Raw genomic sequence first — 27,821 nt, forward strand, 5'->3', positions numbered from 1 at the left:
CTCAAGAAGCTGTTAAATCACATGCAGCTGAACAATATGGAAGCACGCCGATCAATGATGACACCACACAGCTGGCATGAATCTGTAAGCTAAAAGCATCAGGTGGGCTAGTACAAATCCTGCAACAACAAACCTGTCTGCAAAATGCACAGCCAATCAGATGTTAGAAAAGGTGCACATGGCCATGTGGGCCTTTAGTTAAAGGGCATGCAGGCAGCTGCAAAATACTACCAGGACGAAAAATACAGCCAAAAATCAAACACAAAAGCAGATCTACTCTATGTGCCATAAAGTCCCAGAGACTAAGGTCTATTGTCTTTCATTAATATCAAAGTGAATGTGAATCTTAGTTACCCTAAGTAACACAGGGATGAACTGTTGTGACAGCTGAAGACACATTTCTGACATTGTAAAACTTGAAAGGTGCTTGACTGGAGTAAAGCAAACTTTTTGCCCATTTTATTTTGGCCTACTTTACCTGATGGAGAGATGGATTACTGCCATCTCAAGTATTAATCATAAAAAAGGCAAACAAACCATTTGATTTACTCCTCACACCTGTTCAACAGTATCAACAGAATTTGATCTACATTTGTTTGTTTCTGTTGCAAAGCTGCATGTTTCTTCCACTTTGGTTTGATTAGCTGCTTTAGCTCATTAACCTACAGCAAAGCTAAACTTGATCCTATGAGGGGTCAGAACAGGAAGTGGAGGAAGTTCACGGTTAAACAGAAGAGAAAGAGGCAAGCCCATCTTGAGTTGGGTTACTATGGTGATGCAGGAATCGTAGGTGTCAGGGGTTGTAGGAGGGGGATTAGTGGGGGTCACAGAGGTCAACGTCGGACTGGCTTCGCCTGCTTCTCTGCTGTTCCCCAAACACACAGCTTCGTGGGCCTTTCTGCCCCAGAAACACAACACCGTGACGTTGATCTCCAACGCCACAAAATGATTACTGTACAGGTCTATTTAGACCAAAATAGGAAAACAAAAACAAAGACTTGTTTTAGTAAGTGATGGCCATTTTGCTCAGGAAGTGTTGAATGCAGCAGTATGTGGGGGAGCAGCCATACTGCTGATGGTGAGAGCTGCTTACTGAGAAAACCATGAAACCAAAAGTTGGTTTGTAAACGATATCGCTTTAGCAGATAAGTAAGAGATGAGGTGGCTGCCCAGGTATACAATATTCTGGTGGGAATGTGTGCTTTTAGGGAAATGTGTATTTAAAAGTAGATTTGCTTATTTATTTCAGAAATGGGCAATGAGGTGGTCGTGGATATGAATGCAAACTGGGATTACTTATCAAATCAGTCAAGGAGGTTTTGTTTTAGAAGACCCATATATACTGTATATGTGTAACTGTAAGCGGCATTTCTCTAGATCTATGATCAAATTCAATGAAATTTGTTCGGAAGTTCGGCAAATGTCCGAGGAACAACTTTGGTAGAAATAGTGCCACCTTGTGGCCATTTAAAAAGCACTTTCTCCTTCCAGCTACTCTGTCGAGGTATAAAAGAGAAATCTGTAGTCCCTCTTCACTCCTTGAGTTCAAACAAATTATTAATTTCTAAACCGTTTTCAATAGTCAAAAAATAGGCTAATAAGAGGCAAACAAATAGGCTAACTTTAAAATGCATTGTGCAGTTAGCAAAGCACAACTGTAAAAGTTATTCTGAAGGTAAAACCAGTTTTTGTGTTCAACTTAAAATCTGCTTGTGACTGGTGTAAGGGATGAGAGGAAATTCTTCTAGGTAACATTAGTGGCAGCTGTTTGACATGTGTGGCATCATAATTATTTTTTTTAGGTTGCTAAAGCATATCAGGTGGAACATTGCTACATTCCCAGACTCTGTCAGCAGAGAGGCACCAAAGAGGCGTTGACACAAAGGACAACTTTTTGGGCGACTGAACTCAATCTTTCTGCAATAATAACCTGACTGTATTACATCTATGCTATCCCAAAAATTGCACTTTGTGTCAGCAACCTAAAGTTGTTGTCAAGACAGGAACGAAATGTGCTAATATTGAGCACCCTCTGCTGACGAGCCCTGAGCCATGTTAGCATGTATTGGTGGTCTAAAAGAAAGTAACATGGACCAAGTCAGTGGACTGGGAGTCAACAGAAAAAGAATCACAAGGAAAAAGGAGAGATTCCTTCTTTGAAATCCTACTCAAGGACCTATCCTGAAAAAAGGAGTGAGAAAATCAAGATGATTGTCTGTGCGAGGGGTTGACTAGAAAAAGAATACGACTAAAAACTGATAAAGATGGATCTCGGGGGTAGATTAAATCCGAGGTTAGTGTTCAAAAGGCTCAAAGGGCCTTTGGGTGGCGTTGGTTGGGTGATTTAATCCACCCAGCTGAGATGATGGGAGGAGGCAGCAGGGATGGGGTCACAACCTCCTCAGGCATGGCCGCTCTTCATCAGAGAATGAACCTGGGCTGTATCCAAAAGACCTGAGGGCACTACAGGCGAGAATACACTGTGACATGCTCACCATCATTACGTCAAGGTTACAAGGACACAAGACTGCAAGGCTACATAACACAGGCCTTTCTTAGTTATTTCTTATACAAAAACGATGGTTAAATTCAATTTTAAGATGATGCAAGTAATGTCTCATTACTTTCATGTTCTCGGTCTTTAGGCATTTTCTTATTGCAATTACTTGATTGACAAGTCGCTTCTATGGCGACCACATTTGGTCACTTCTGGTTCCAAAAAGCCAAGATGGTGACAACCAAAATTTCAAGCTTGAGGTTTCGAAAGGGGGGTTGACCAACAAATGATTGCTGTTACGGTGGCTACATCTACTTTTATAAACATGATTGTCTATGATTATCTTCAGTGGCTCCAAAGTCTGGTTCCAATGCAAAATTGTGTGACATAATGAACTTTCCTTTTTTTAAAGTTTCCTTTGTTAAATCTGCCACAAATCTGCAGAAAGTCTACATGATCCTCTTAGCGGACTTGATAAATTATGGGTTTGGACTGTGGTCTGCAAGTTCAGCTAGCTGGATGCAGCCTTCCTTCAGGGACAGCAGGTAGGTTACACCTGCATGAAAAGCAGCATTCCCTCTCTGATTAAATAACTCTCAGTATACAAGGACTGGAGCCTGATGGAGCGGCCCATGCAGTGAGGGGAGGTCGGGGATGCCCATCCCTGAGGGACACGGGGGAGGAGGAGGGTGGAGTTACAGAAAACAGTGCTGAGTGTTCAAAGAAGAAGGAACAGGGAGGAAGCCCTTGTACTGTGAAGGTTCAGAAAGGGCTTCTTTGTGCGGCTGCCTTTACTTTTTTCAGTGTGATTTCTCTCTCCCTCCCTCCCAATCTGTCTCTGCCTCACTCGGCTGAGGCTTCTGCGTCCTCAAAGGACACCCTAGTGGACTCTCGGAAGTCGGGGTGCTGCAGGTCCGATAAGAATTTGGTGGGGGTGAGCAAGTGGGTGGAACCTGTGGAGGAACAGAGGCGGCTTCACCACTCGTCTCTCAGCACAGTCCAAGCCCCCTCCCCCACTCTTTCATAAACAAAAGGGTTAAAAACAAGCAACCTGACATACAGCACATACACACACACACAGATACACTCATTCACTGACAGTTCACACACACACACACACACACACACACACACACACACAAAGACACAGAAAAAGACATGGCTAGCTGCAATTTAAAGACAAAAGTTGTTTTAAAAGACAACAGCTGAAGCAGAGCACAACAGAAACTAACAAGACACTTTCCCATTTATAACACAGACTGCAAATGAACAGTACATAGGGGCATAACATAAAGGGCTAATTTAACATAACACATTGCACACAATAGGCAGGTTGTTACGGCTACCTGCAGCTAGACCCTCCACGTACGAGTTTAAGGTTAAACTGCTTCGGAGTGATTGCTGGAAAACCAGTGAAATTAATGTGTCACGTGGGATTGGGAGTCATGATGTGGGCGCGTGATACGTAAGCTGTGTGGGGCTTATGTTTGGAAAACCTGAAATGAAATTTTTAATTTGTCATTTTGTATTTAAAAAGGGACATTTTATGTTTATAGCAAATGCCACAATAAATGTTAACCTGACACATTAAACCACATGTAATCATACATTGTTTTTTGAAACTATAATTCTGTTCTTTTATCTGCTTTATAATTATTGCCAGAGTCAAGGATATTTTTGTTAATGATAATAAAAATATGCATAAACAAGATGCGTGATTATGCTTAAACAAAGGGCAGATCAATTCCAGAAAGCAATCAAAAAGACTTATTTTAAAACAGTAATGTCAAAGACATGTTGGCAAAAGGTCGATAAAGTTCATCCTGTTCTTTGAGGAAAACATCAGATTCAGAAAAAACATCAAATGTGAGCTCTATTTTTCTTTTAATGACATGAATTGGTGTTAATTAAACCTGAGGGTTGACTGACCATTCCCCCCCTCCCTGTAGTTCCCTCTGTAATTCTCACCACCTCTATTATATTAGCATTTAGCTCAGTCCTGGTTCAGAAGCTGTGTCCCTCACCTGCTGCTCTAACCTCACACAGTCCTCTGGCTATGCGTCATAGGACGTGGCCCCTGACGCAGCTATTATCAGCTTTCACACTTTCTATTACTCATGCTCAACTTAAGCTCCTTCTACATTGCTAGTTCAAGACGGGACTGTTAGGCCTCTCTCTATCTTTAATGTAAAACACACAGAGGTGGAATGGTGGGGAGAAGTCGTTCCACCGCTTGGCGGGCATCGGACGTAGCATCAGAGGTGTAACAGAGGTCAAACAGCATCAGTGCGTCAGGACGAAGCAGCGCCGTGTGTGTGTGTATGTGAAGCATGTGTTGTTTGTTTACATGTTTTCATGTCACGCCTCTTTTGCTTCCAGAATGTCGAGAAGCTAAACACCCACTGGGGTGGCTTTACGCCAGCGTTGTTTGGTTCAGTGTGTACAGCACTGTTGCTGAATTGCAATGTGAAAGGGCTTTTGAAGCACCTCAGCTCAGTGTTATAGAGTGACTAAACAGGGACCTTAACATCTTTAACCGCACCCGATGGTGACGTCATAGCACCCTGTACACCTGTGCATCATTGCATGGTGAGAAGTTAATCCACTGTGGAACAGCAAAAACAACATTTTCAGGTGGTGTTGAGTTCCTTAAAGCCTACACATGCTCTTGGCTTGCGCTCTGTGGCCCCTCCTGTGGCACTACTCACCAATGACGGCCTCCCACTTTCCATTGGCCTGTGTGACCTCATAGGCGCAGCGCATCTCGCTGAAGGACACGCCTCCGATGATGAAGACCATGACACGTGGTCCAGTGCGGTACTCTCCAGGTGTCTTATTCTTGTGCCAGTGGCCGTACCGAGCACTGCCAGGATGGAGAGGAAAACAGGGTCATGTATTCTAGTTTTTAGGCTCATTTGTGGAATGACAGCAAGAAGCTTTGGCTAATGTAGCAACATTTTTAGTAGTATTTATGAACCATAGACTGTATATAAGTGGATGTAGCCTCCAAGTTTGAGAGTCTTTAACCTGCACTTTTTCCAAAGACCAGCAGGGGGAGACCAACCAAAAAGAAACACTTTGGCTTCAAATCTTTAGTCCATAAACAAACGGGTTAAGTCACAGTGGGTACGTCCCTATCATCATGACATCATGACAAGTGCAAGTAATTGAATTAAAGTCCAATATTCACTCATGTTTCTGTTCTGTTTTGGGCCTTTCATATCTTGTACCTGTCTCTTTAGAAGCTAATTGCTCCACTATTTTCAGCAGCTAGCCAGCCTCTCTGTCTGTCTGATGTATGGTGCTGGGCTGGTAGCATACAGTTGAATTATCAGCTTCCTGTTGCTGCCAAACAACAGCAGAGGATGCAGTGAAAGTGAAGCAAGTTACTCCCACTGAAACAAAACAATGAGTTGAACGACACTTAAAACCACATGGGTGAACAAACAGTCATTTGATTTATTGTTAGGATTAAAATATAGATACTACTATCTACTTTAAGATGGGAACCAAATAAGCTGATTTAAAGCCACTTTGCATACGAAAGATCAGACCCCAACATTAAGAGGCTTCTTCTGCATCACCGTGCTTTCCTTTGATTAACCTACATGTATCCTAATATGATCCTGTGCTGTGTGTGCTTGTGCGTGTGTCTGTGGGGGAGGGATGGCAAATGAGGGAGATCAGTTTGTAACAGGAGAGGATTTGATGCTGAATCAATACACAGCAGCAGCTTCCACACACACTGGAGTGTTAGGATTAGTGGGGCTCTAGGTGACTTCATTACGCCTTCTCATAGACACATTCACATGCAAGTGGAGCTGGGAATATTGATGACTTGTATTTAGGTCAGCTTGCTTACATTTTGGCAGAAAGGGGGGAAATTTCAGCAGTGACTGTCTTTGTATCGTCTTTGAAAACTTCTATTTAGCTGATGTTTTAATGCAGAAAATATATCAGAAGTAAAAGCTTCTGCCAAGTGTCGTCTCCTGTCCTCCTGTGCACTGGGATCTGGATACGGCTCACAAACCTACCCGTCATCAGCCTCACCTCACTGCTCTCCATTTTTGTTCCAGTATTGATCCGCTGGGCTCATCTCCCTTCCCAAATCACTATTGATCCAATACCAACATTTTTGTCTTTGTGATTTAAAAAAGGCTGCTGCCACAGATGCCACGTCGTGTGCATTTGTATATACTGACAAACTACCTGACTGCAGTGGTGCTGAAGGAGGCGGAGGAGCGGGTGGAGATGTAGGGGTAGTGCTTGGTGTCCAGCTTGTCATCGATAGCATCCTGCAGGGGGACAGAGAGACAAAATAGACCTTCGTCAGCAATGTTGTCTGTCCTGCCACACACACTCACACTTCAATAGGGGCTTTACAGTTGTTGCACGTCTCCTAGCAACCATTTGTGGCTCCATCATTGGAGAATAGGCTTTGCACAAATAAGAGGCTAAATATAGTAGCTGACAGGCCAGGCTGGAATACTAATGCTTGATTCATGCTGGTGTCGGTGTATGTCAGCTGAAAAACAAATAAATCCTGTCAGATAAAAAAAGCTCCAATCAGGCTGCTCGGTCAGGATAAATAAAGCCCAATTTGTCTAAAAAAAGAAGTGAAACATGTATAAGACAGGTAAAATAGTCCTTTCACACACAAACCTCCATGATGTCTTTGACCAGTGGTGTCCAGCGGGACAGCTGATAGGTCTGCTCGCTCACACGCTCCTTCCTGTCCAGCTTCTTTCCTCGACGGAGGGTGGACTAATGAGGCGGGAGGAGAAGAGGAGGTGAGAGGGAGAAAGTGTAAAAAGGACCAAACATTATGACCAGAGTCAACTTCCTAATATTATTCTAGGCAGATTTCAGTCACACCAAGTAACTAGGAAGAGGACACAGTGTATATGTTTCCAAAAAAGACTAAAAGTAGAGTAAAAAGGTCACAACACACAGAATGAGATTATGGACAGCAGACAAAATCTGAAAAAAGGTGAGCGAGAGAAGAAGGCAGGTAACAAAGAGGGGAGATTACTCTCTCTGGATCTTACGTCTGTGATGATGGGGACTCCCAGGTGAGCCATGTTAGTGATAATCTCACTGTCCTCAGGGGGGATCTGAGCGTGCTGGATCAGCTTGTTCAGGTTCTCCTCTGTAATGCCTGAAAACACACACACACACACACACACACACACATACACACACACACACGAATGAAATCTTCTAACTGAAAATGTATGTTTACATTTAATATGTTCAGCTTGTTCTGGGATGAACTTGAATTTGTGTTTTGTACTTTGAGAGCAAGAATAAAACTTTATATTTAATCTAAAATGTACACTTCATACTTCCTGTATATTACTTAAAGGAGCAGTGCGTAGGATTTATTGTCATCCGGCACTAATAACAACAAAACCCCTCTCCTCACCCTCCCCTTTGAAGCAGGTAAGAAAACCTATAGTTGCTGAAAACTGTCAAAAAAATCTTGAGAGACCCTCTCTAGAGCCAGTGTTTGATTTGTCTTGGCTAATAAAGAAACAGGGCGAGGTTTCTTGAGGTTTTTGGGAGTTTCACAGAAACTGTAGGTTTTTATTCAGGTCTGGGTGAGGGCAGTGAATTAGTCCTAGTTAGTTATTTCTTAATTAGATTTAGGTTTAGCAAAATGTTAAAGTAACAGCACAGTTTAAAACTTCAGATTTCTCTCTGTTGCATGTGGTCTCCTTCTTACCGTTCTTGAGGAAAATGTAGAGCAGGATGATGCGGATCTTGTCATATGTGGTGACGTTGGCATCCAGCAGGATGGGCACGATGGCCCTCATGGGGTCTTTGATCTTCTCGCCCTCAGCGTCTGTGCCCATAGCCAGATCCTGCAACAGACAACTCAGGTATCATGACTTCACTCTCCCTATCTGTTTTCAGCCCTCCCATCTTACTCGTCATGTCCTTCTCTTTCTTTTCCTCTCCCCTTTCCTCTGTAAACCCCGACTTTTCTCCTTTTCACTCTCACATGCTGTCTCACCTGTTCCACACGGCACAGCTTGTCCACTGTTCCCTGGTAGTGCTTCATACAGTCCTCAGCCAGCTGCAGATGGGTGGAGTACTGAAAAACACAAAATAAGCAGCGTCAGCATGCATCCAATCACACAGAGGAAAACTACAACACACTCATATTAACACAAATGAACACCTTGCTGAGCTCCTTCTGGTACTGGGGCATCTTCTTCAGCATCTGGGACAGATCCCTCATTGTGGTCTTCTCCCCGGTGTTCATCCTCTTGCTGGCGGAAAAGTCCTTCAGCTGACGCGTCACTTCCCTAATGACAGAGGAGACGAAGTAACACATGAGGGAAAGGTTACCGTATCGCTTCATAAAGTAATTTAAGCGTGAGTTAAAGGATATATTAAGTATGCTGAAAAATACTCACTGGGACACCTCAGCTATGTGTTTGTGTCTCAGGCTCACCCACAGGTCATCGTCCTCGTGCAGCAGAACCTCTTTCTCCCGAGAGTCTCCGATGCCACTGGTCTCATACCTGCAGGAAAGAGACACACTTCCTAAATGACTGATGCTAATTTAAGGGATCATTTTTCTGTGTTTGGCATGTGTGTTTTCCATACTTGTAGACGTCGTTCTCGATGGGCAGCAGGTCGTAGCCCATGGCCTGAAAGGTGAGCTCATGCAGGACAGGAGAGACGGGGTCAAAAGCCCTGTCCAAGATGATCAGCTGTGAACGAGCCTTATCTGGACCCTACAGAGAGAGAGTAAATACCAGCTTTGAAGAAGGAACTTGTTCAACTTTACAGCTAAGATCAAGAATTTCAGACAACAGTTAAAAAGGAATCAAATTATAACACAGGATAATAGCAGGAAAAAAAATATTTTCTTCTTATCTCACCTCTCCCATAGTCGGGTCATCAGCTTTGTAGGCGTCCAGTTTGTCCTGAACCAGCTGGGCCAGGGTGGCGTTGTCCTTGTACTCACTGACAGAATGAGAGATGGATGGATGTCAGATGTGCAGAAAATTGAAAGCATATGGAGGTTTACACAGAAAGACAGGAAGTCAGGTAAATGTGAAAAGGAAAAGGGGACACAAATTTAAGCAAGAAGTTAAGACTAAGAAGTGCTGCAGTTAACAGAGAAAAATTAGTTGAATAAGTCCTGCATGAATTATATTTGATGACTTTTTAAAAAGAACATTTAGTGATGCTATGACGCTTTTTGTCCTGCAGAATCACTGGTTTCCTCCACGGACACAAATCTGTGCAGCAGCCTTTTGTACTACAGAAGCCCATTTTCATATATCGTACTCATAGCTTGTGATAGGGCTGAACCTTTCTGAAAAATTATCTAATTGTGATTGTTTTGACTTAAATTTCAATTTCTCTATGATTTGCGATTTTAAAGAGAACGATAATTTTTAAATAATTTTTCTCATTTTCGTTGAAAAATATATTAAATGGATTATGGTGTGATTTTTGCTGGGATCTGTACCAAACAAAGATTTTGGATACTTACGTCTGTGTATGATGTGTAGGCAGTAACATATGCAGCACAATATTTCATTAAAATGCTATTTTGACACACATTTCACCTTTGTGCCTCCTGCGATTTCAAAATTGCAGTAGGCCATATTGCGATTTCAATAAAATGTTAATTAATTGTTCAGCCCTAGCTTGTGGGTAGTTTTGCTGTTACAATACATTTTTTATTTGGTAACTGCACTCTTCTGTGGAAAAAATCTAATCAGACAAAAAAATGATTCCAAGCAGGTATTTGTTTGAGTTTTTAAACATGACAGGAGGGGATACTTAATTGTTATAATTCTTAACAGCCTTTAATGAAGTGCATTTCCCTTGACCACACAATTTAAATGTTAGCTGTCTGAAACATTAAACTCCTTAAAACGAGCTATAAGAACAGAAAATGTAGACTTTACATGAGAGCGGAGATAGAAATCTTAAAAGTTGGAAGGACGACATTAGAAGAGAACATACGTGGATGGCTTAGATAACAGAGAGACAGTTGTGGGATTTTTCAAAGTAATATTTCACTGAATTTCAAAATGTAACCCTTAGTTGTTTCATGAACACTTATGATTAGCACCTAATCTGTCCAAATAAACGACTGTATTTTGTTGACTTCTGAAATGCCTTCTCTGGGTGCTGCTTTAGCTCAGTGGGTAGAGCGGAGACCCATATGCAGAGGCTAGCCGCGGCTTTAACTCCCACCCTCAGCCCTTTGCTGCAACTCATCCCCCACTCTCTTCTCCCCATATTTCCTGTCTCTCTTCAGCTGTCCTATAAATAAAGGCCCAAAAGAATAATCTTTCAAATGTCTTCTCTTTTGGAAACCAGCCTCTACCCACAGCTGCCCCTGAGCAGCGCCCCCTGCTGCTCACCCTCGGTATCTGACAGCAGGGTACTCCTTCAGGGTGGCGCAGAGCGTGGCAATCTGCTCAGCCAGCCTCTCCATCACGGGGTTCTTCAGCTGGGTCTTATGGGGGCTGTAGAAACTGTGGAAGGCATCTGCATTGTCCAGAGAGTATACCTGCACACACACACACACACACACGCAGACACACACGTATAACGGTTTGTTTATTGCCTTCCTACTTATGTTGATTTGACCTTTCCCAGCTCGCAATGCCGTTTTATAAATGTAGTGCGCAAGGTTTTTGTTTTAAACATTTGCAGTCGAGACTTGTTTCAACTGTCTTTTAACCTCTTCACCTTTGTCTGTCTCCTCTCCTCTCTCACTTCCTGGTTCCTCTCTCCTTTTCTCTTTCCACTGCCATTTGCTCCCTTCCCCTTATCTCTCCTCTAATTTAATAATTTTCCCCCCTCTCTCATGTCTTTATTCTTCTCTCCTTTCTCTCACCTCCTCTCTTAATCTCATCTCTCCTTTCCTCTCCTCTTTCCATTTTCCTCTCTTGTTTCATCCACCTTCTTCTCTCTCTGTCATCTCACCTCCTCTTGGAAACTCTCCTCACCTTCCTTCATCCACCTCTCTCATTTGTTTATTTCCTCTAATCTTCCTTCTGCCCTCTTTCCTCCCCTGCCCCGTAATGTCTCCTCTACTCGTTTATCCTTATTTCCTCTCTCTCTTCTCCTTTCCCTCTCTCCTCTCCTGCATCATTCCCTACCACTCCCTCCTCCCAACCCATCTGTCCACAGTCACATGACCACTTCCCTGCTCTGCAGAAGGGTCCCTATGTTAGCCTACCATTGGCCACCGCCTGCTGTATGGATCCTGAATCAACCAATGCGGTGAGAGCATCAGCATGTGGGCGGGGCTATGAGGCAGCAGTTTGCCTGGAGCACTAAACCACTGAGTCTGAATTAATCATAGTGGACAGGAGAGGAGCAAAGCATTGTGGGCCAGGCAGCATCTTCAGATAGTGAGAGAGACAAGAATGGACAGAGGGAGAGATGTGGGAGGTGGACAGAGAAAAAGGGGGATGGGGGGAGGGAGGGAAAATTAGGCAAATATGCTTGGAGGAAGGGAAAGAATAAATATAAATCAAAGCAAAAAATAAAAAGCTTGATGGAGGGCAGAGGCAGTGAAAGCGACGTGCAAAGGCAGGGCTGGAAGAATGGCGGTAGAAAACAGACAGAGGGAGGAAGGCAGGAGGAAAAACACGATGTAGGAAGGAATTTGGAAAGATAGCAAGGGTGGAGAAGCAGTTGAGAGGAGGAGAGGCAATGTGACAAAAATATGAGTCCTTTCTGGAACAGTCTGGCAGTAAACAGAGAGACTGGTGAGTCAGCAGCATTGTGGCCACCTGAGTGCATATTTGTGTTCCTCTCTCGCCTCTCTTCATCTTCCTTGACTCGAACAACCAATAACCTCCATGTTACTATTCCAGTCTGTGTCCTTTACAGCATCGCTCTCCTCCTACCTGTCTTAATCGATCTCTCTCTGCTCTTTGCTCGAGCTCTCTATCTCTGAATCTTTCTGTTTCTCTCTCTGGTTTTCACTCAGTCACTTGAGACAATTAAAGTAAACCAGCTTTCATGTATTGCCTGCTAGGAGGAGAAAATAAGGGTGGATAATGGGAAGAAAGAGAGAACAATCCAGAGCTCAGATGTGTAAAATTCTGTCTAGGTTTCACAAAGAAAGAAATATGCATTTGCATAATTTTTAGATTTACAATGAAAGGCCATTTGTATCAGAGGTTCTGTTCTAGAAATCACAGGAAAGATGAGAACACATGCACAACCCACACTTTCAAGGATTCTCACGCAGCATCAGAGTAGCCATCACTGCCCAAGACTGTTCATTCAGCACGGCTGGACATTTACCTGCGACTCGTAGGGCAAGAAGGCGATGTTGATCTCCGTCAGAGTCTTGATGGTTTTGGAAGCGCGGCTCTTCACCAGCTCATTGAACAGAGGATCAGGGCAGGCTGACGAGGAGAAATTGAGAAAAAAAAAATAGTTGCTTTTTTTTTGCATCACATTATCTGAGAAATAGGCTTCAAGTAGAAGTTTAATCTGTTGTTTGTGACATATTTCTTTGAATTCCAACACTTCCTATCTATTCATCTTATAACCTATTTGGCAGCCTGGGTTATTATATATTATATGTTAGCTGAACTTGCTGCAGATGTCTGTTTATAGAGATTAATAATGGGAGCCGGGATGTCATTACGGCGGATTACGTTCCTCCTGCTTTTGCTCTCCACACAGACTGTTTTTCCTGCATACGTTGCAGCCTGCTGAAACATGATTGGTCAATATTACTCAGACTACAAGCGTTCTACAAACGGAAACCAGAACACTTGCCAGCCCTAAGATCCACGTCACTGCCTATAGAGATTGTAGAGATTACTGATAAATAGTAGAACCAGAGAAAAACATATTTTTTCCCATATATGTAAAGATAACACAATGATCAGTAAAGAATTTATAATAAGAATATAGTTATATCCAAAAAAAAAACAAAGATATACAAAACTGAAAATTGATGATAGTGAATTCATTTCTGCATTCTGTTTTGCTTCTGCAGTTTATATTGCAAACGGTGATGCTGCAGCAAGTCTTCATGTACTCACAGTCAGTGAAGAACACATGGGCTGCCTTGTATTTAGCTGAATGAGGGTCTTTGAAGTCTCCGATGAGGGTGTGGACGGACTGAGGAGAGAGAATTCAGATTGTAAAGTGTGTATGGAAGCAGCAAAAGGGAACTGAAAACACACAAAACTTTTCTGACTTCTTTCAAAATTCTTTGTATCTCTTCTTTTCTATTGTTTGTACATTACATTGCAAAACTTAATCCCATCTTATCATGTGCACTGTGTCCACGTTTATTTTCCAATGATTAGTTTGATTGTTTTTTTTCTCTCATTATAATATACTTTTATTAATGTGCAAACCACACCATAGAGAGAGAGAGAGAAAGAGAGAGAGAGAGAGAGACAATGGAAACGTAGAGAGTGTTTGTGTGTTTTGCAGCCATGTGTTTGGACTCACAGTGACGTCTCTGTTCCCTCTCCTACAAACACAGACCTACTGCCAAAGACACACCTCTGACTATACTGACCATACACATGGATGAAAGAGAGAGAAAGCAAGGATACCTTCTCTGTGGGTGTAATCAGGAAAATGGCCTCCAGGCTGGGAAGAGGCTCTCGTCGCTTGTTGATGTCCTCCACAACTACAGAAGAAGAAACAGACATGAACACAGTCATACAGGAGCACACACACAGACAAACAATCAAACAGTGTGTGTTACTGGGACGATGGTCTCTTACTGGTGATGCCCTCTGTCATGATGTCTGTCATCTTGCAGCAGGACGACAACATCCTCATGCTCAGCTGGTCCACGATCAGCGCCTGGCAACAGGAAGTCAGACGGTGACTATACACACACAGTTTATTACTCACATGACATGTTGCTAACAATAAAGCTTACCATGAAATAAAACTATACATCCCAGCATGTAATGACACAGCAAAATTGTGAAGTTGGAACTAGTGCTCGATTGATCTAAATCAGGGGTGTCAAAGATACGGCCCGCAGGCCAGACGCGGCCCGCCAGGAGGGCCCATCAGGCCCGCTAGACATTTTGGGGAAGGGGAAGAAAAAAAAAAATATATATCTATATATCTATATAGTTTAAAAGTCGATTAACTGTCTTCACTTGATTGGCAAAATCTCTTCCTACCTCTCTCTCTCTCTCTCATCACTACACACTGGATTCCACATGCACTGATCCCAGGGCAGCTGGTTTAAACTCCGATATCAGGTCGGACTTTCTGGACAACAGGTGGCTGTTTTATAGCCTTAACCAGCAATATTTGAAATTAATAATTAATGAATCACAATGAGATTTAAACACTAAATGTATTGTTGTTTAGAGTAGTGTAAATAGGAAAAAGTTTACTATGCCACTTATTGTTACACTTCCCTGTTGTACAGTATTATTATGTGCTATTATTATTAACCTATTCTTTCAAATGTATCATTGGTGAATGACAAAGACATTCACATTTGAAATTAATCTTTGTTAATATGTTGCAAGGATCGCATGTTGCGTTACATTTTTTGTTGTTTATGCAACAACATGAAATGCTCACTGATTGTTAAAAGTATCTGTTGGCTCTTATTGAATGATTTCAAATAATAAAACTGTAGTAGCCGATATATCTATGTGTTAAGACATCATGATGTTGGCAAAAAATAGTCCGGCCCCTTTGAGGTCTCATCGGAACAAATCCGGCCCACTACCTAATATGAGTTTGACACCCCTTATCTAAATAATGAATCTATTAATAAAAAATTGCTGCTGTGACTGTTTTTGTGACTGACTGAATCATCAACCGACTGTTTCAGCTCTTAAAGTTATCATCATTCAAATACTGGACAGGGAGGAAAATGCTGAATAAGCCAAGACATAAAAGAGGTTCCAAATAATGAATGGCTTGGCAGACTTGGTTTCCCAGAATTTCATCAAATAATTGTTTTAAATGGAGTGAATGGCAAAGACTTAACTGTAAAAAGAGACGAGAAAAACAAGAATCTGGACCTCAACATTGGCACCCCCCTTTCTGTTACACACAGAAATAGCTTTTTCAGGGATTCTGCAAACTTCTTACCTTCCATTCTCCCTTCTTCTTCACCTTCTTGATCACATCATTCATAATCTCTGTAAAAGACAACAAATAATAGTCAGGGATCTGATGCATAGTTGTTTGATTGACAAAGATGATTTAATGCATTTGCTTAACACACACACACACACACACACACACACACACACACACACGGATATTCACATAAAAAAATAGGGGCATAGATAACCATTACAGGCTGAATGTGTGTGTTTGCTTGTATCTATATGTGTGTCAGTAGGGTTCACATATGCCTCTGTCCTGGAATTTTTCTTGTCTTTCGGACATTTTCAGTTAAAGTAATAATCTCGAAAATTTTAATTTAAATAAATGTCTGTTGAGTCATTGTTAATCGCTGAATGAGGTAACACAAAGGTTATTGAGCCTATGGCCCACTGATGAAAGCCTTTGCATAAGTGTTACAAACTGGGTGTCAGATGCAACTTTCGTAGAAAAAAATCACCCAGCAGTGGTTGGTCTCCCAGAGAGGGTAGACGGAGCTAAGCGGCTGCTTTTCCGCTCTCTGCAAGTGTTGCGAGTAAACAGTAATCTACTATGGCTGAACAAACAAAGAAAAGATCGATGACTACAGATACAACTTCAAAAATAAGTGAAAATCCAAAGAAAAATTCGACATACAGATGAAGGCAAACTGAAAGGAAAGCGACCGTCAGCGAAGAAAATCAAGAGTTACAACTGGAGCCAACTGTGGACGTAACACACGCAACACTGTCTGGATATCTGGGACGTGTGCTCCCCCAATTACCGTTTATTGCCATAGTTGCCGCCAAAGAAACTGAGATCTTCAAGATTACAATTTTAAATATCTTATTGCACTTTTCAAAATGTCAATGCAGTCTCTACTGAGAATCAAAAGGCTCAACTGTTTCAGTCTTTTCATCCATCCATCTTTCCATCGCTCAGCCTAACATTTCATGCAGGTTGCTGAGACAGAAGAACAAAGAACCAATGTTGACAATGGAGGCAAACATTTGTGACCCAACAGCTTGCACTGATAATTCAAGCTTCTTCAACTTCAGCTTCTCGAGTGTGGTCTATGCTCACCAGAAAATACCAAAATGTTATTCTATTAAGTAAAGTAAAAAAAAAAAAGCACAGTCATACATGCTGCATGTGTTAATGTTTACCTGTTAATATAATGAGCAAAAACAAATATACATAGAAACCACAGTAGAATCAACAGACATGATCCTTCCCTACTGCAATAGGTCTACATTTGAAATTCCCATAATGCAATTCCAACACCGGAGGACAGCAACATGTGAAGGGTGAATACAGCCTCCAACAAGGTTAATGATCACAGATGTACACCAGTGGTGAATAGAAACACAGAGAGAGCTGGGATGTGACTCTGCTTAGTGTGTCTGCGATCTCAAAGATCCACAGAGGAACAATAATCCTATCCAGAGTGATTTCAACCCACGATGGTCATGTTTACTCCACAGTACTGATATTAGCCTGATCACTGTGCCATCCATCTGCCAGCTGTATTAGGACAAATCCATTTAGGGTGAATTACTGTTTAAAATCATGCTGGATCGCTGTGAATGTAAACCGCTAAGCCCCTCTGCCCCGGCTAAAACCAGCGTCCACACAGATACTGATGGATTACCACAGATTAAAAAGGACTTGTAGAAAAAAATACTGAACACACATCAAATAGAGATCAGGGATGTTTTCATGTCAGTTAACATCTTTGTTTTCTGCCTGCAACTCATCTAATGGTTAATTATTACAGGTGATGAAGAAGCCAGCTGCTGATAGGGTCTTTTGAGAGTTAGGCCATTAGTAGGAGATATAGATTGGATGAATGGAAGGAAGGACATAATAGAGCCAGGATTAAAGAAAGATGGATATGTTGGTTTGAAAAGTTAAACCTGCAGTCTTTCAAAAGGCCAGCAGGAGGCAACTAGCCTTTCCGCAAAAAGGGGAGTGGCAATGTGTGTGTCTACCCTTCGTCTAAATATGGTTTTAAAAAAACAAGATGGCAATGGCCTAAATGCTAAACTCCAGACTTTAAACAAACCAATGGGTGACGTCTGGACGGCGACATCCACTTTTATATACAATCTATGTTCAAATCTGTCATCCCCCTTTTTCGTTTGACGTACACCCATTCATCCACCCATTATCTATACCGCTTACCCTGTTCAGTACATCCTGGACAGGTTGGCAGTCAATCCCAGGGCTGACACATAGAGACAGACAAGCTTTCACGCTCACACTCACACCTAAGGGCAATTTTAGAGTCACCAATGAACCTAATGAGCATGTCTTTGGACTGTGGGAGGAAGCCAGAGTATCTGGAGGGAACACACGCATGCACTGGATGAACAAGCAAACTCCACACAGAAAGGCCCCCTACGTCCAAACTGGGGTTCAAACCAGGGACCTTCTAGCTGTGCAACAGCACTAACCACTGCACCACCGTACAGCCCTTGATGTAGAAAGGTGAATTTCTTGTAACTCCATAAGATGCGTGAAAATCTGATGATACCTTTCTTTAAGCATCAAAGTAATTAAAGGTATAATATATAGACTAATAGACTTTAGCCCAGTTTGAATGTGTTGTTGACAAAATGCAAGGAAAAATCCTCCTTATTATACCTTTAAATGATAGTTGTCTGTACATTCGAGGGTATACAGTGCAAAGAGAAACTGATGACTTACTCGATGACTTAAAGGTGTTAGCTTAAAAATAGGGCTACAGCTTATTAACAATCAAACTTACAATCATGCTTACAGTGACAAAGTCAGAGCACGATTGTCTGGCAGACAGAATCACTCTAAAATGAAGAAAAATGATTAGTGAAAAAAAAAAGATTTACATAAATGTTTTTTATGTTGTGTATGGGATGGGCCCAAAGTCTCAGATTTTAAAAACTGATGATCTAAAAGAAAGAAAGAAGCGAGTTTGTTTAGATAAGATGAAGAGAAGGATAAATCTCAATAAATAATGCGTACCTTCACCTATGTGTGTGAATAAAGGTCAAATGTATGTTTTCCAAAAACTACAGCCTGGCCCTTTAAAAGCAGCCTAGAGACATTATGAACTATATGCCTGTAATTTGACCCAGTGAATCCTGAAACACTGAGACTCCAACCTGCACCTCCTGTGAGTCAGAGGAACTGTGTCTGACCTCCTGTGGGACGGATGAACTTGGAATAGTCTCAATGTTATTCTCACTAAATGACAGAGAGATTCCCCGACTCAGCTTCAGACTATTTCCACCTTCTGCGTCCTGTTCTGCAAACTGCTGTTTCAGCAAAACAGCAGAGCTAACACAAACAACACAAACTGTGCCAAATCTGTGCTTAATGTCCAAAGTTTATATTATAAAATTAAAACGTGGTTCACTTTAATCTTAAAAAGTCCACTTGTTTTTCATCCAGCAGCAGCTTCAGGCCACAGGATGAGACACTGCTAGAAACAAAGAAGCAGTGGGGATATCCGTCATTTGTTTCCCCTCTTTCTCTGCAGCAGCTGATGTGTTTCCTCTAAATCTGTGCTGCAGCATTTGTCTGATAAGGGTTTGCTGATAAAAGCAGCTCCAGGCACTGAACTGACATATTAGTATGAACATAGCAATTTTTTTCAAGATGCAGTATTTCTCTTCTCTAAATCTTTTATACATTAATGTTGTTTAAACAATAAATAAAATAGCTTTTGAAGGACTACTTTCAATCTAAACACTGTATTTAATCCACCACTAAAGTTGAAGTAAAGAAAAAAAAACTTTTGCGATACATGTTAGATAATAAAGGCATATAGCTCAGAATTCAACTTTTGTCATTATTATGTATTAAAAAATGTGTGCTGTCGAGTTAAAGTTAAGTTAAATCTGCATTTTACAATATTTTATGCAAACGAATCAAATGAACAAAAGACGTCACTTGCAATGTTAAACCCATATTTCTCTAAAATACGTTTAAAATATGTAAAAGTTTGCTTACAATAATTTTATGTTAATGTGTTTTTATAAGGTTTCTCTTCCCCAAGTGGCTACAAAAACATGAATGCTGCTATAAAGTACATTCTATTTAAACAAGACTAGCTCAAAACCTTGTATGTGGCTGACCCCATCAGGTCAGTGTGCGCTTTTGTGGGCAATATGTTACAAGGACTGTCTTTATGAGGCCGATGACAACGTGTTTGAAAGCAGGTGCTTATGTATTATTGCGTATGTGAGGACAGCGGACAAGCAGCAGAAGAGCAGCCCCACCTACTCCCGTAACAAAGTATCCAGAGCCGTATAGAAAGAGAGTCGCGTCAGTGGAGGTCCAATATGTTCCATGATCCACCATTGCGACGTCACGACTCTCTCTGTCTCTGCGGCTCTGAATGTACCGTCACTCAGTCAGTCACATACAGACCCATGTGTAGGGCTGACCCTGGCGGTCAGCCAAAAATGTGAACACTTTGAAAGCCCTTACACAGTCATGATTGAACACACTGTGTTTTTATTTCATCTACCTGATTAGGCAGACGGACCTCACCTGCTAAAAAACTTGACTTTTTACTTCTGGAGCTTGATCTGGGCCAAAAGTTTTGTTAATTTGAAAATTAAAGAAGCGAATGACAATATGAAATTTGTAACTGAGTTAAATTTTTAACTTGAACTTAGACATCTTTCGATTTAATTAATTTCTGGAATTCTTTTCAATAAAATATTTATTTTTATTTTTCACTTTCACATGTGGTTCGATTTTCGAGGTCTTGTTTTTATTTTTCACTTGCAGATTTTCAAATACAAACCTTTTTTGGCTGACTGACTGATTGACTTTCACAGCCGTAGAGAGAAAGAGTTGCGACATCGCAATGGCGGATCATGGAGCATATTGGACCTCCACTGATGCAACTCTCAGGCTATACGGCTCTGGATACTTTGTTCGGGGACTAGGCGGGGCTGCTTGTCCGCTGCTGCGGTTTTTAGGGCAATGAAGAAAATATAATGACATTATGTTTCGCTCACTCATCCCTTTCATCTTCTGTGTTGACCATTTTCTGTTAGCACAGAAACTATGATGATAATAGCAGAGTAGACGCTTCTCTGTCATATCTGACAATTAAGGAAGAGACAGCGCTGTTGATTTTTCCTCTCTGACCTTCTGATAGAGGTAGGAACAATACAGGAACCCACCAGTCAGACAGAAGGGAAGGGACCTGAGAAAACACTGTGCAACAGCTGTGTCAACCAAACAGGCAGCGTGGTAAACACACACCCACCCACACACACACACACACACACACACACACACATGCTCAGACGCCTCATAATCACTCTCACATCCAGTTTAACAGGATACACATCCTCATGGCAGAGAGGAGGAAAGACGAGACAGCCTGAAGGTATAACATTTTGTTTCCACTTCATGCAAATGAATCACAAACATGTACACACAAAACATCAAAATCAAATTTAAAAAATAGATGCACAGCTTATAAAGTAAAGATGAATTTTCTCTCTGACTGACCACACTCATTATTATCCACAATAACAAGCAGTGTGATGTACAACATGATATATCTGATGGGTTCACTGACTCGACACATGATGCAGCAGCGAGGAGCTGACAGTTTCTCCCTTTGCCTCGTGGTTATGCCCCCTTCAGGGACCTTCACCTATGAGTACATGACCCATTTTTTCTCTGGATCTCAGCTTCGCAGCAGCATCCCTCTCGAGAGAATTTGACGCGGCTGATCTTAAAGAGACAGGCGGACATTTCAGCAGGACTTGCACTGAAATACAACGACAGCCTTCAACACTCATCTGTTTAAAGAAGCCTTTTACTTTGTTTGTCTGAAAGGAGCTCTGAGCTTCCTTTGTGGGGTCTCATCTTCATGAAAACACTCAAATAAGCCATGAAGCAGGCCTCTATCATAGTAAGTGGAAAAAGATATGACATATCTAACTGATAATGCATGAGCAGATGCTATTATCGCATTAGAGAAAATACTATAGGCCTAGGAAACAAAATGGAGGCAACTGCGGCATTTCACCACAGTCCACTTCAGTGTATCTGGAGCTGATTTAAAATCAAACTAATAAGAAATCAGACATAAAAGCCCGATCTTGAATTTCAGACCCAGTCTGCCTTCATAGCCTGCTATTTGTCTGCAGCCTGGTAAGACGAGCCTGCAGTTACACAACACCATAACCAGCCCCAACCAGCATGAGTTAGCTGTTAAGAAAATGTAGAGGATGATGACATTAAAGCCTCACTGGCCTTAAATATAAATCCATCAAGGTCAGAGGTCATGCAGGCCGAGAAGGTGCATGACATCCTGCTAAAACAGGGGATGATGTGAGGACCTTTTCCCATGACCTTCACTGAGGGTTGACAGGAGATGATGTAGAGGAGGGAGCAGAGAGACGACAGAGTCATGAGACGTGAGCACAGAGAAGCTCTGGTTGCAGGTCTATATACTGTATCAGTACTGTAAATTAATGATCTCTGTCCAGTGTGTTTGTTTTACGTAGACTATGCCGTTCACATAAATGTCCACTGATGGCTAATCCCTTTGGTGGTGGTGGGCTGTGCAATGTCAGAATCAATGGTGAGCAAGCATCAATAAATATCAATGCAAAAGGAACTATATTAATAATATTTACATGCATTAATTGTCTCAAGACACTAAATTATTACCGCTTGAGACACAAATAAGGCGTAACAGGAAACTAGACATTTTGTACAATTACCCTGCAATGCACTTGTGACACACATGGAGCTGACAGCACAGATTAATAAGGGCCCTTATTCAACTAAAGTGGCCAATGCAGCACAGGAACATGTGTTTTTTAGAAGCACTGACGCTCCAGGCTGTGTATTGTCTGAAGGGTTGTTTATGCATCACCTGAATGTGAAAGTATTTTACAGACTATTTGAGAACTTATACCATTGAATGGCCTGTTAGTCATAGCCGGTTTAATTTGTGTCAGGATTTACAGCAGCTCATTTGTCGATGCTTGTACCTATTCGTCTTTCTTCCGTATGTGGTTATTCATTTATCCCACAGCTAATTCATAACACGGCATGTGCTCCACATAAGAAATGCCCCGAAGAAGTATTTCTCAAAATTAATATTCTTAAAAACTCTGCACGTAACTCCTTTTTCTTATGTAATGACAGTAATAATACCAGTTGACTAATCGATGACATTTTTGCAAAACCTGGTGTTGCTTAACTCCTACCTGACGCCCCCAGTTAGAATTATTTTTGTAGATGTGATTTCTTAAAGCCGATCTTTTCAGAAGAGAAGACGTTTTGTGTTTTCAACATGTTTATGTCACTTATTTTCAGAGCAGCAAGACCAGAGGCCCGTTGTTTCAGTGATAGTTTAACTCATAAAGTAACAAAATAAGGAGATTAAGTTTAAAGACACAGTGAGGTCAATTCAGATCCTGTTTGCCAGCATTCATTTTCTGTTATCTGTTTATATCTGGGCTGCACAGTGGTGCAGTGGTTAGCGTTATCAGACGTAGGGGGCCTTTCTGTGTGGCGTGTGAATGTTCACCCCGTGCTCTCCTGCTTCCTCGCACAGTCCAAAGACATGTTCATTAGGTTCATGGGTACTCTAACTTGCCTGTAGGTGTGAGTGTCAGCGTGAAAGGTTGTCTGTTTCTATGTGTCAGCCCTGTGATTGACTGGCGACCTTTCCAGGGTGTAACCCCGCCTCTCACCAAATGACAGCTGGGATAGGCTCCAGTGCCCCTGTGACCCTGAAAAGGAGAAGCGGTATAGATAATGGATGGATGTTTATATCTGAAAAATATATGAAAATATGTTAAATAATTTTTCTTATTCTGCACTGTAGGGGTCAAACATGACTTAATCCAATCAAATGTAACTTTGGGCAAACAGCTATACTTGTGGGGACTGCATGCTTTCAGGTCAAAGAGCATGAGAGGCTCTTAGGAGGTGTGTTTAAGGATGTCTGATGGCAAAAGAGTCGGCGCAGACACATTTTTTATTCCTCTGTTGTTCGTGCTGATCCAATAATGTAGGTGAAGAAGGTGTGCGTAGAGGCCAGTGGTCCTCTCCAGCTTTAAATCACTGTGATTGTCAGGGGAACTGAATGCAGCACGATTTTATCATTTCCTTTTTTAATTATACCCCAAATATTACATACTAATTGAGACGCAACACATTATAAAAGAAGATGCTCTAAATGCCAGCTCACCATCTTATCAAACTGATTCATCAGGTGATTCTTTTTTAGCTCTTTTACAGAAACAGCAGGGCAGGGAGCCGGAAGAAGTCACCATCTTGTTATGTAATGAGTCAGTTAATACTTTCAAGCCGTTCGTACATTGTTTTGATTAATCACTATACAGAATCTAACCAGACAGGGATTTACATGAAGCTGGAAAACAGCTCACAGGAGCCCAGATGCCCTGGAAATGGCAGACAGACCATAATATACTGAAGCAAACTGTGATGCTGCGTGCTCTTACAACCAAGCTGGAGCTCTGACACTGAGAGCTCTGCAGTCCATCCAGCTGGGCTCTACTGGTTAATGTGCAGAGTAAAAGTCTGAATCAATATTATTTTACACAGTATAAACTTAATCCTTTTATAATATGAGAGGACAACTTGACACATCACCACCTTGCCACCCCTTCTCTTTTCTTTCTCCTTTATCATCGTCTCCTCCTTGGCTTGAGGGGCCATCTTGGTTGACGCTACTTGGCTTGCACACTGCACCAATGTTCTATAAGTAGCTATTTCTGTAATAAATATGTCTGCACTGTACATGTGTGCATGTTTGCAGAGGGAGGATGGTGAGAGCCGTTACGTGCAGCTGAGAGGAGTGGGAGGAGGAGGATGTGTGCCAGCTCTGACACAGCACTCTCTCAGTGTAAGAGAAGGGGAATTCATTAAGATTATGAGCCACTGTAACCCTGCATTAGAAAGCTCTATTTCAGCCAGCCCTTCATGCTCTGTAACCACAGCGACATTTCAGCATGGATATTATCTGTAGTGTATGTGTGTGAGATTTACAGAGGCCCAGGGGCCGCAGCCACTGCGTCACACACTGAACCCAGACGGGTGTGTGACGCTGTGGTTCAGTGATGCTTCCAAGGTCAATGGAAAGCTTCTGTGAGCTTGTGTGTGAGTTTGACTGTCCTTAAGTTTCACCTTTCTCCTTCTTTCTCTTATACAAAGCCCTCACAGAGGTGAGTACACAGCTACTTGCTTCCAGATCCTTCCAAGGAAAAGGGAACTGAATGAGTCGCATCCCTTCTTTACATTAGTTTATTGAGAAGATCAATGTCAGTGTCATATCAGTGTGTAGAGTCAGGACATGGTTAGCCTCGTAACAGAATGAAGACTGGAAGATGGGGAAAACTGCCGGCTCGGCTCTTTCCAAAGATCAAAAAATAAAACAATACCAGCACCTCTAAAATAAGATAATTAAAGTCTCATTTTTCATTTGTTTAGTCCACAGTTAAAAGCAAAAAGAAACCATATATAGTTTTATGATAAGTTAATATGTTGGAGTTATCCAGTGTTTCCATCTGCTGATTCAGCCTACTCCTGTTTAGCGTCTCGAGCTACCACATGTAATAGTTCAGTCAGACAACTCACGTTGTTATAGTTTGAAATGTTTATTGCAGCAGCAGAACATTGCTCTTGTTTGGCGTCTAGGCTCCGACCTCGTCACTCCTCGCAAATTTATTTTACATGCAGAGTGATGAGACAATATTTTAAACCTCCTATTCGGAGCCTGCAGGTGGATGCTGGGGTGGTGGCGGGGCTAAAAGTAAGAGCGCAGTACTGGTGCAGGGCAGCGATGACAATGTGGCAATGACAGAGCAGAGGGAGAGACCGGATATCTTGCAGCTTAAATAGAGCGCCGATTGGGAGGAAGTGTTGTCAGGCGACTGTGGAAGTGACGCATTATTAAATAATTGCAAGCTCGAGTTATCGCAGGCGTTGCCCCAACCTGGCAACCTCTCTGTGATGTCGAGACATAGTCACTTCACCTGGCTTCTGTTTGCCAAGAAACTGAACTTTGGATAGACCCGGGTTATCTGTTTCTCCATCCAGTCTCTGAGCTAAAGTAGGCTAACCGCTTCCTGATTCTATCTCTGTTCTTAACATACAGACCAGCATGGTTGACATTTTGGGAAATGTATTATTATTGTGATACAACGGAGAGTTTTTAGACAATCATTGTTATTAATGAGACTGATGGCCATGAACTGCAGCTAGATTCCTATTGACTGTGTTAAATTTCATATTGCGCGATGGGTGAGCATCAGGCAAAACAGTGACATGACCTACATGAGACTGAAATCAATTGACCAGCAACACTTGAATTAGCAGTTTACTGGTTAGCAATTTGTCTGTCTGTTAGCAAGCTAACTTTAGCAAACAAAAGCCCACAAATGTCCCCCTCGGAATGTCCAGCCGAACCGGCTGTAAAGATAACATTTCATGTTTTATGTTGAAATCTATATCGTGTTGGGTGCTGGATGTTTTATGAGATTAGCAGATTCTAGGGGTGGGACAAAATATGGATACGGCAATATGTATTGTTGTGCTGAATCGTGCAATACAATTATCACCTAATACTGATATTTTAAATTACAGTATATGGAGCTCTAAACAGATGTCGCTTATGACATGAATGAGGGTAATGTGACTGTAAGTTAAGTGGCCGAAGAAGACGCTGACAGCAGGATAAAAGAAGAAGACTAGAGATGCGCCAGCCACTTTCAAATCCACAGTTCTAATTTGTCCTAAAAGTTGTTCTATAGTTCTGTGAATTTCATTTACAGACTGAAAACACGTACATGGTTTCATCTCAGTGTGTGTCAAATGCTGTGAAACTGACATCAAACTGCAGTGAATAAATACATGAATCCTGCACTTCATCTTTCTTTAGGGGAATTTTGTATTCTTCATTATCAGATATCGTGATGTATCATTATATGATTTTCTTGCAATATATCAATTATCGCAGAATAACTGTATGTTGAGTTTCCCATCCCTAGCAGACTCCATTTCTTAGTTAATGTTAGCACTGTAGGAGCTTGAGAGGAGCCAATCTTGGAACCCATCGGCTCTCGTCAGACAACGATGTAGCGTCTGGAAGCAACAGCCAACTTTTTGGGGCTTCCGGTGTAGCCAGCAGTTGGTGATAAAGTACTTACAGCCAAGACTTTCTTTTCCGTGTGCTGCATTGTTTACGGTCCAACTGGCAACTTGAGAAGCAAGAATGGAGTTCGATTTGATGTTTAAAAACAGATTGTTAGCTGCATTTGCCTGCAGATATCTGTTTATTTAGATGAATAAAAAGCTAACTGATTGGAGCGGGGACGGCATCACGGGGGATTGGATTCCGCCCCTTTTGTTTCCCACAGGGCCTTTACCCTTCATTCAACCAAACCCGTGTGATACGTGATTAGTCAATACTGCTCAGACTACAAACGCACTTCAAACTGAAACCAGAACACTTCTGATACCAAAATCGAGTCCTGCACCTACAGATTCTGCATCTTTATGTAGAATCTGTAGATAGAGATTAGAGGGGAGCTGAATACACTCTATGTGCTGGATATTGAGTGTCAATCTGACAGCACTATATGTGTAGGATGGACCTCGTAACTGCAGTAATTGTATGTAAGAAATGTTAGGTAATTTCCCGATATATGAGCCCAGACATACCCATCTAGTTACTCAATCTGTATTTCCAGATTTTACTTACTGCAGTAAATCAGAATATCAATATAACAAGAGGAAATTACAAATTCTGTGATACAAATTGCATCCATAAAACCCACCTCTAAATCAATGATTTAGTTAATGAATAAACATGGATACTCCTCATCTGGGCCAACATAAGAAAGAAGCCTTTCCCCTCATGACAATAATCAGGATTGGACAGAATGACATAAACACCTGCACAATTAACAGCTTTTTATGAATTCCATTTCGTAAGTGTCATAAACAAAATATTGTTTCTGTTATATTCGCTGTTTTTTAATATACAACAAGAACTGCTGTGCTCCGTTAGTTTCATCAACCTGAGCAGCAGCACCTTTGAGATTTAAATATCTTAGCTCCGGCTTTAGCAGCTGAGCATCCTCATCCTTCAGCCTTATTTTCCTTCTGCTGCTCTCTGGGACTGATGCTCATATACAGTCATGAAAGGGGAGGGTGAAGCTCGACTTGCTGCCCATCC

General features: G+C 41.7%; 1 protein-coding gene across 2 annotated transcripts in view; it reads right to left on the bottom strand.

Annotated features, from left to right (window-relative positions):
• Window positions 1-27,821, bottom strand: part of stxbp1a (syntaxin binding protein 1a) — a 33,022-nt gene that overhangs the window by 2,702 nt on the left and 2,499 nt on the right. Inside the window, exons 2-18 of one of the 2 annotated variants that reach the window (XM_069677357.1) lie at window positions 15,593-15,642; window positions 14,248-14,329; window positions 14,074-14,150; window positions 13,549-13,627; window positions 12,797-12,900; window positions 10,894-11,042; window positions 9,391-9,475; window positions 9,113-9,243; window positions 8,920-9,027; window positions 8,682-8,808; window positions 8,514-8,594; window positions 8,223-8,361; window positions 7,546-7,655; window positions 7,160-7,261; window positions 6,707-6,792; window positions 5,206-5,360; window positions 3,293-3,450 (exon numbers count right to left, since the gene is read on the bottom strand). In XM_069677357.1, coding sequence (XP_069533458.1) covers window positions 3,341-3,450; window positions 5,206-5,360; window positions 6,707-6,792; window positions 7,160-7,261; window positions 7,546-7,655; window positions 8,223-8,361; window positions 8,514-8,594; window positions 8,682-8,808; window positions 8,920-9,027; window positions 9,113-9,243; window positions 9,391-9,475; window positions 10,894-11,042; window positions 12,797-12,900; window positions 13,549-13,627; window positions 14,074-14,150; window positions 14,248-14,329; window positions 15,593-15,642 — 1,775 coding nt within the window. In that variant the 3' untranslated portion in view covers window positions 3,293-3,340. The remainder of the gene's footprint in view (window positions 1-3,292; window positions 3,451-5,205; window positions 5,361-6,706; window positions 6,793-7,159; window positions 7,262-7,545; window positions 7,656-8,222; window positions 8,362-8,513; window positions 8,595-8,681; window positions 8,809-8,919; window positions 9,028-9,112; window positions 9,244-9,390; window positions 9,476-10,893; window positions 11,043-12,796; window positions 12,901-13,548; window positions 13,628-14,073; window positions 14,151-14,247; window positions 14,330-15,592; window positions 15,643-27,821) is intronic. The other variant, XM_069677359.1, reaches the window with a different exon arrangement.

The sequence above is a fragment of the Semicossyphus pulcher genome, unplaced genomic scaffold (assembly GCF_022749685.1).
Source record: "Semicossyphus pulcher isolate SPU_LCO1_2020_fin unplaced genomic scaffold, fSemPul1.0.p SCAF_28, whole genome shotgun sequence".
Taxonomy (NCBI): Eukaryota; Metazoa; Chordata; class Actinopteri; order Labriformes; family Labridae; genus Semicossyphus; species Semicossyphus pulcher.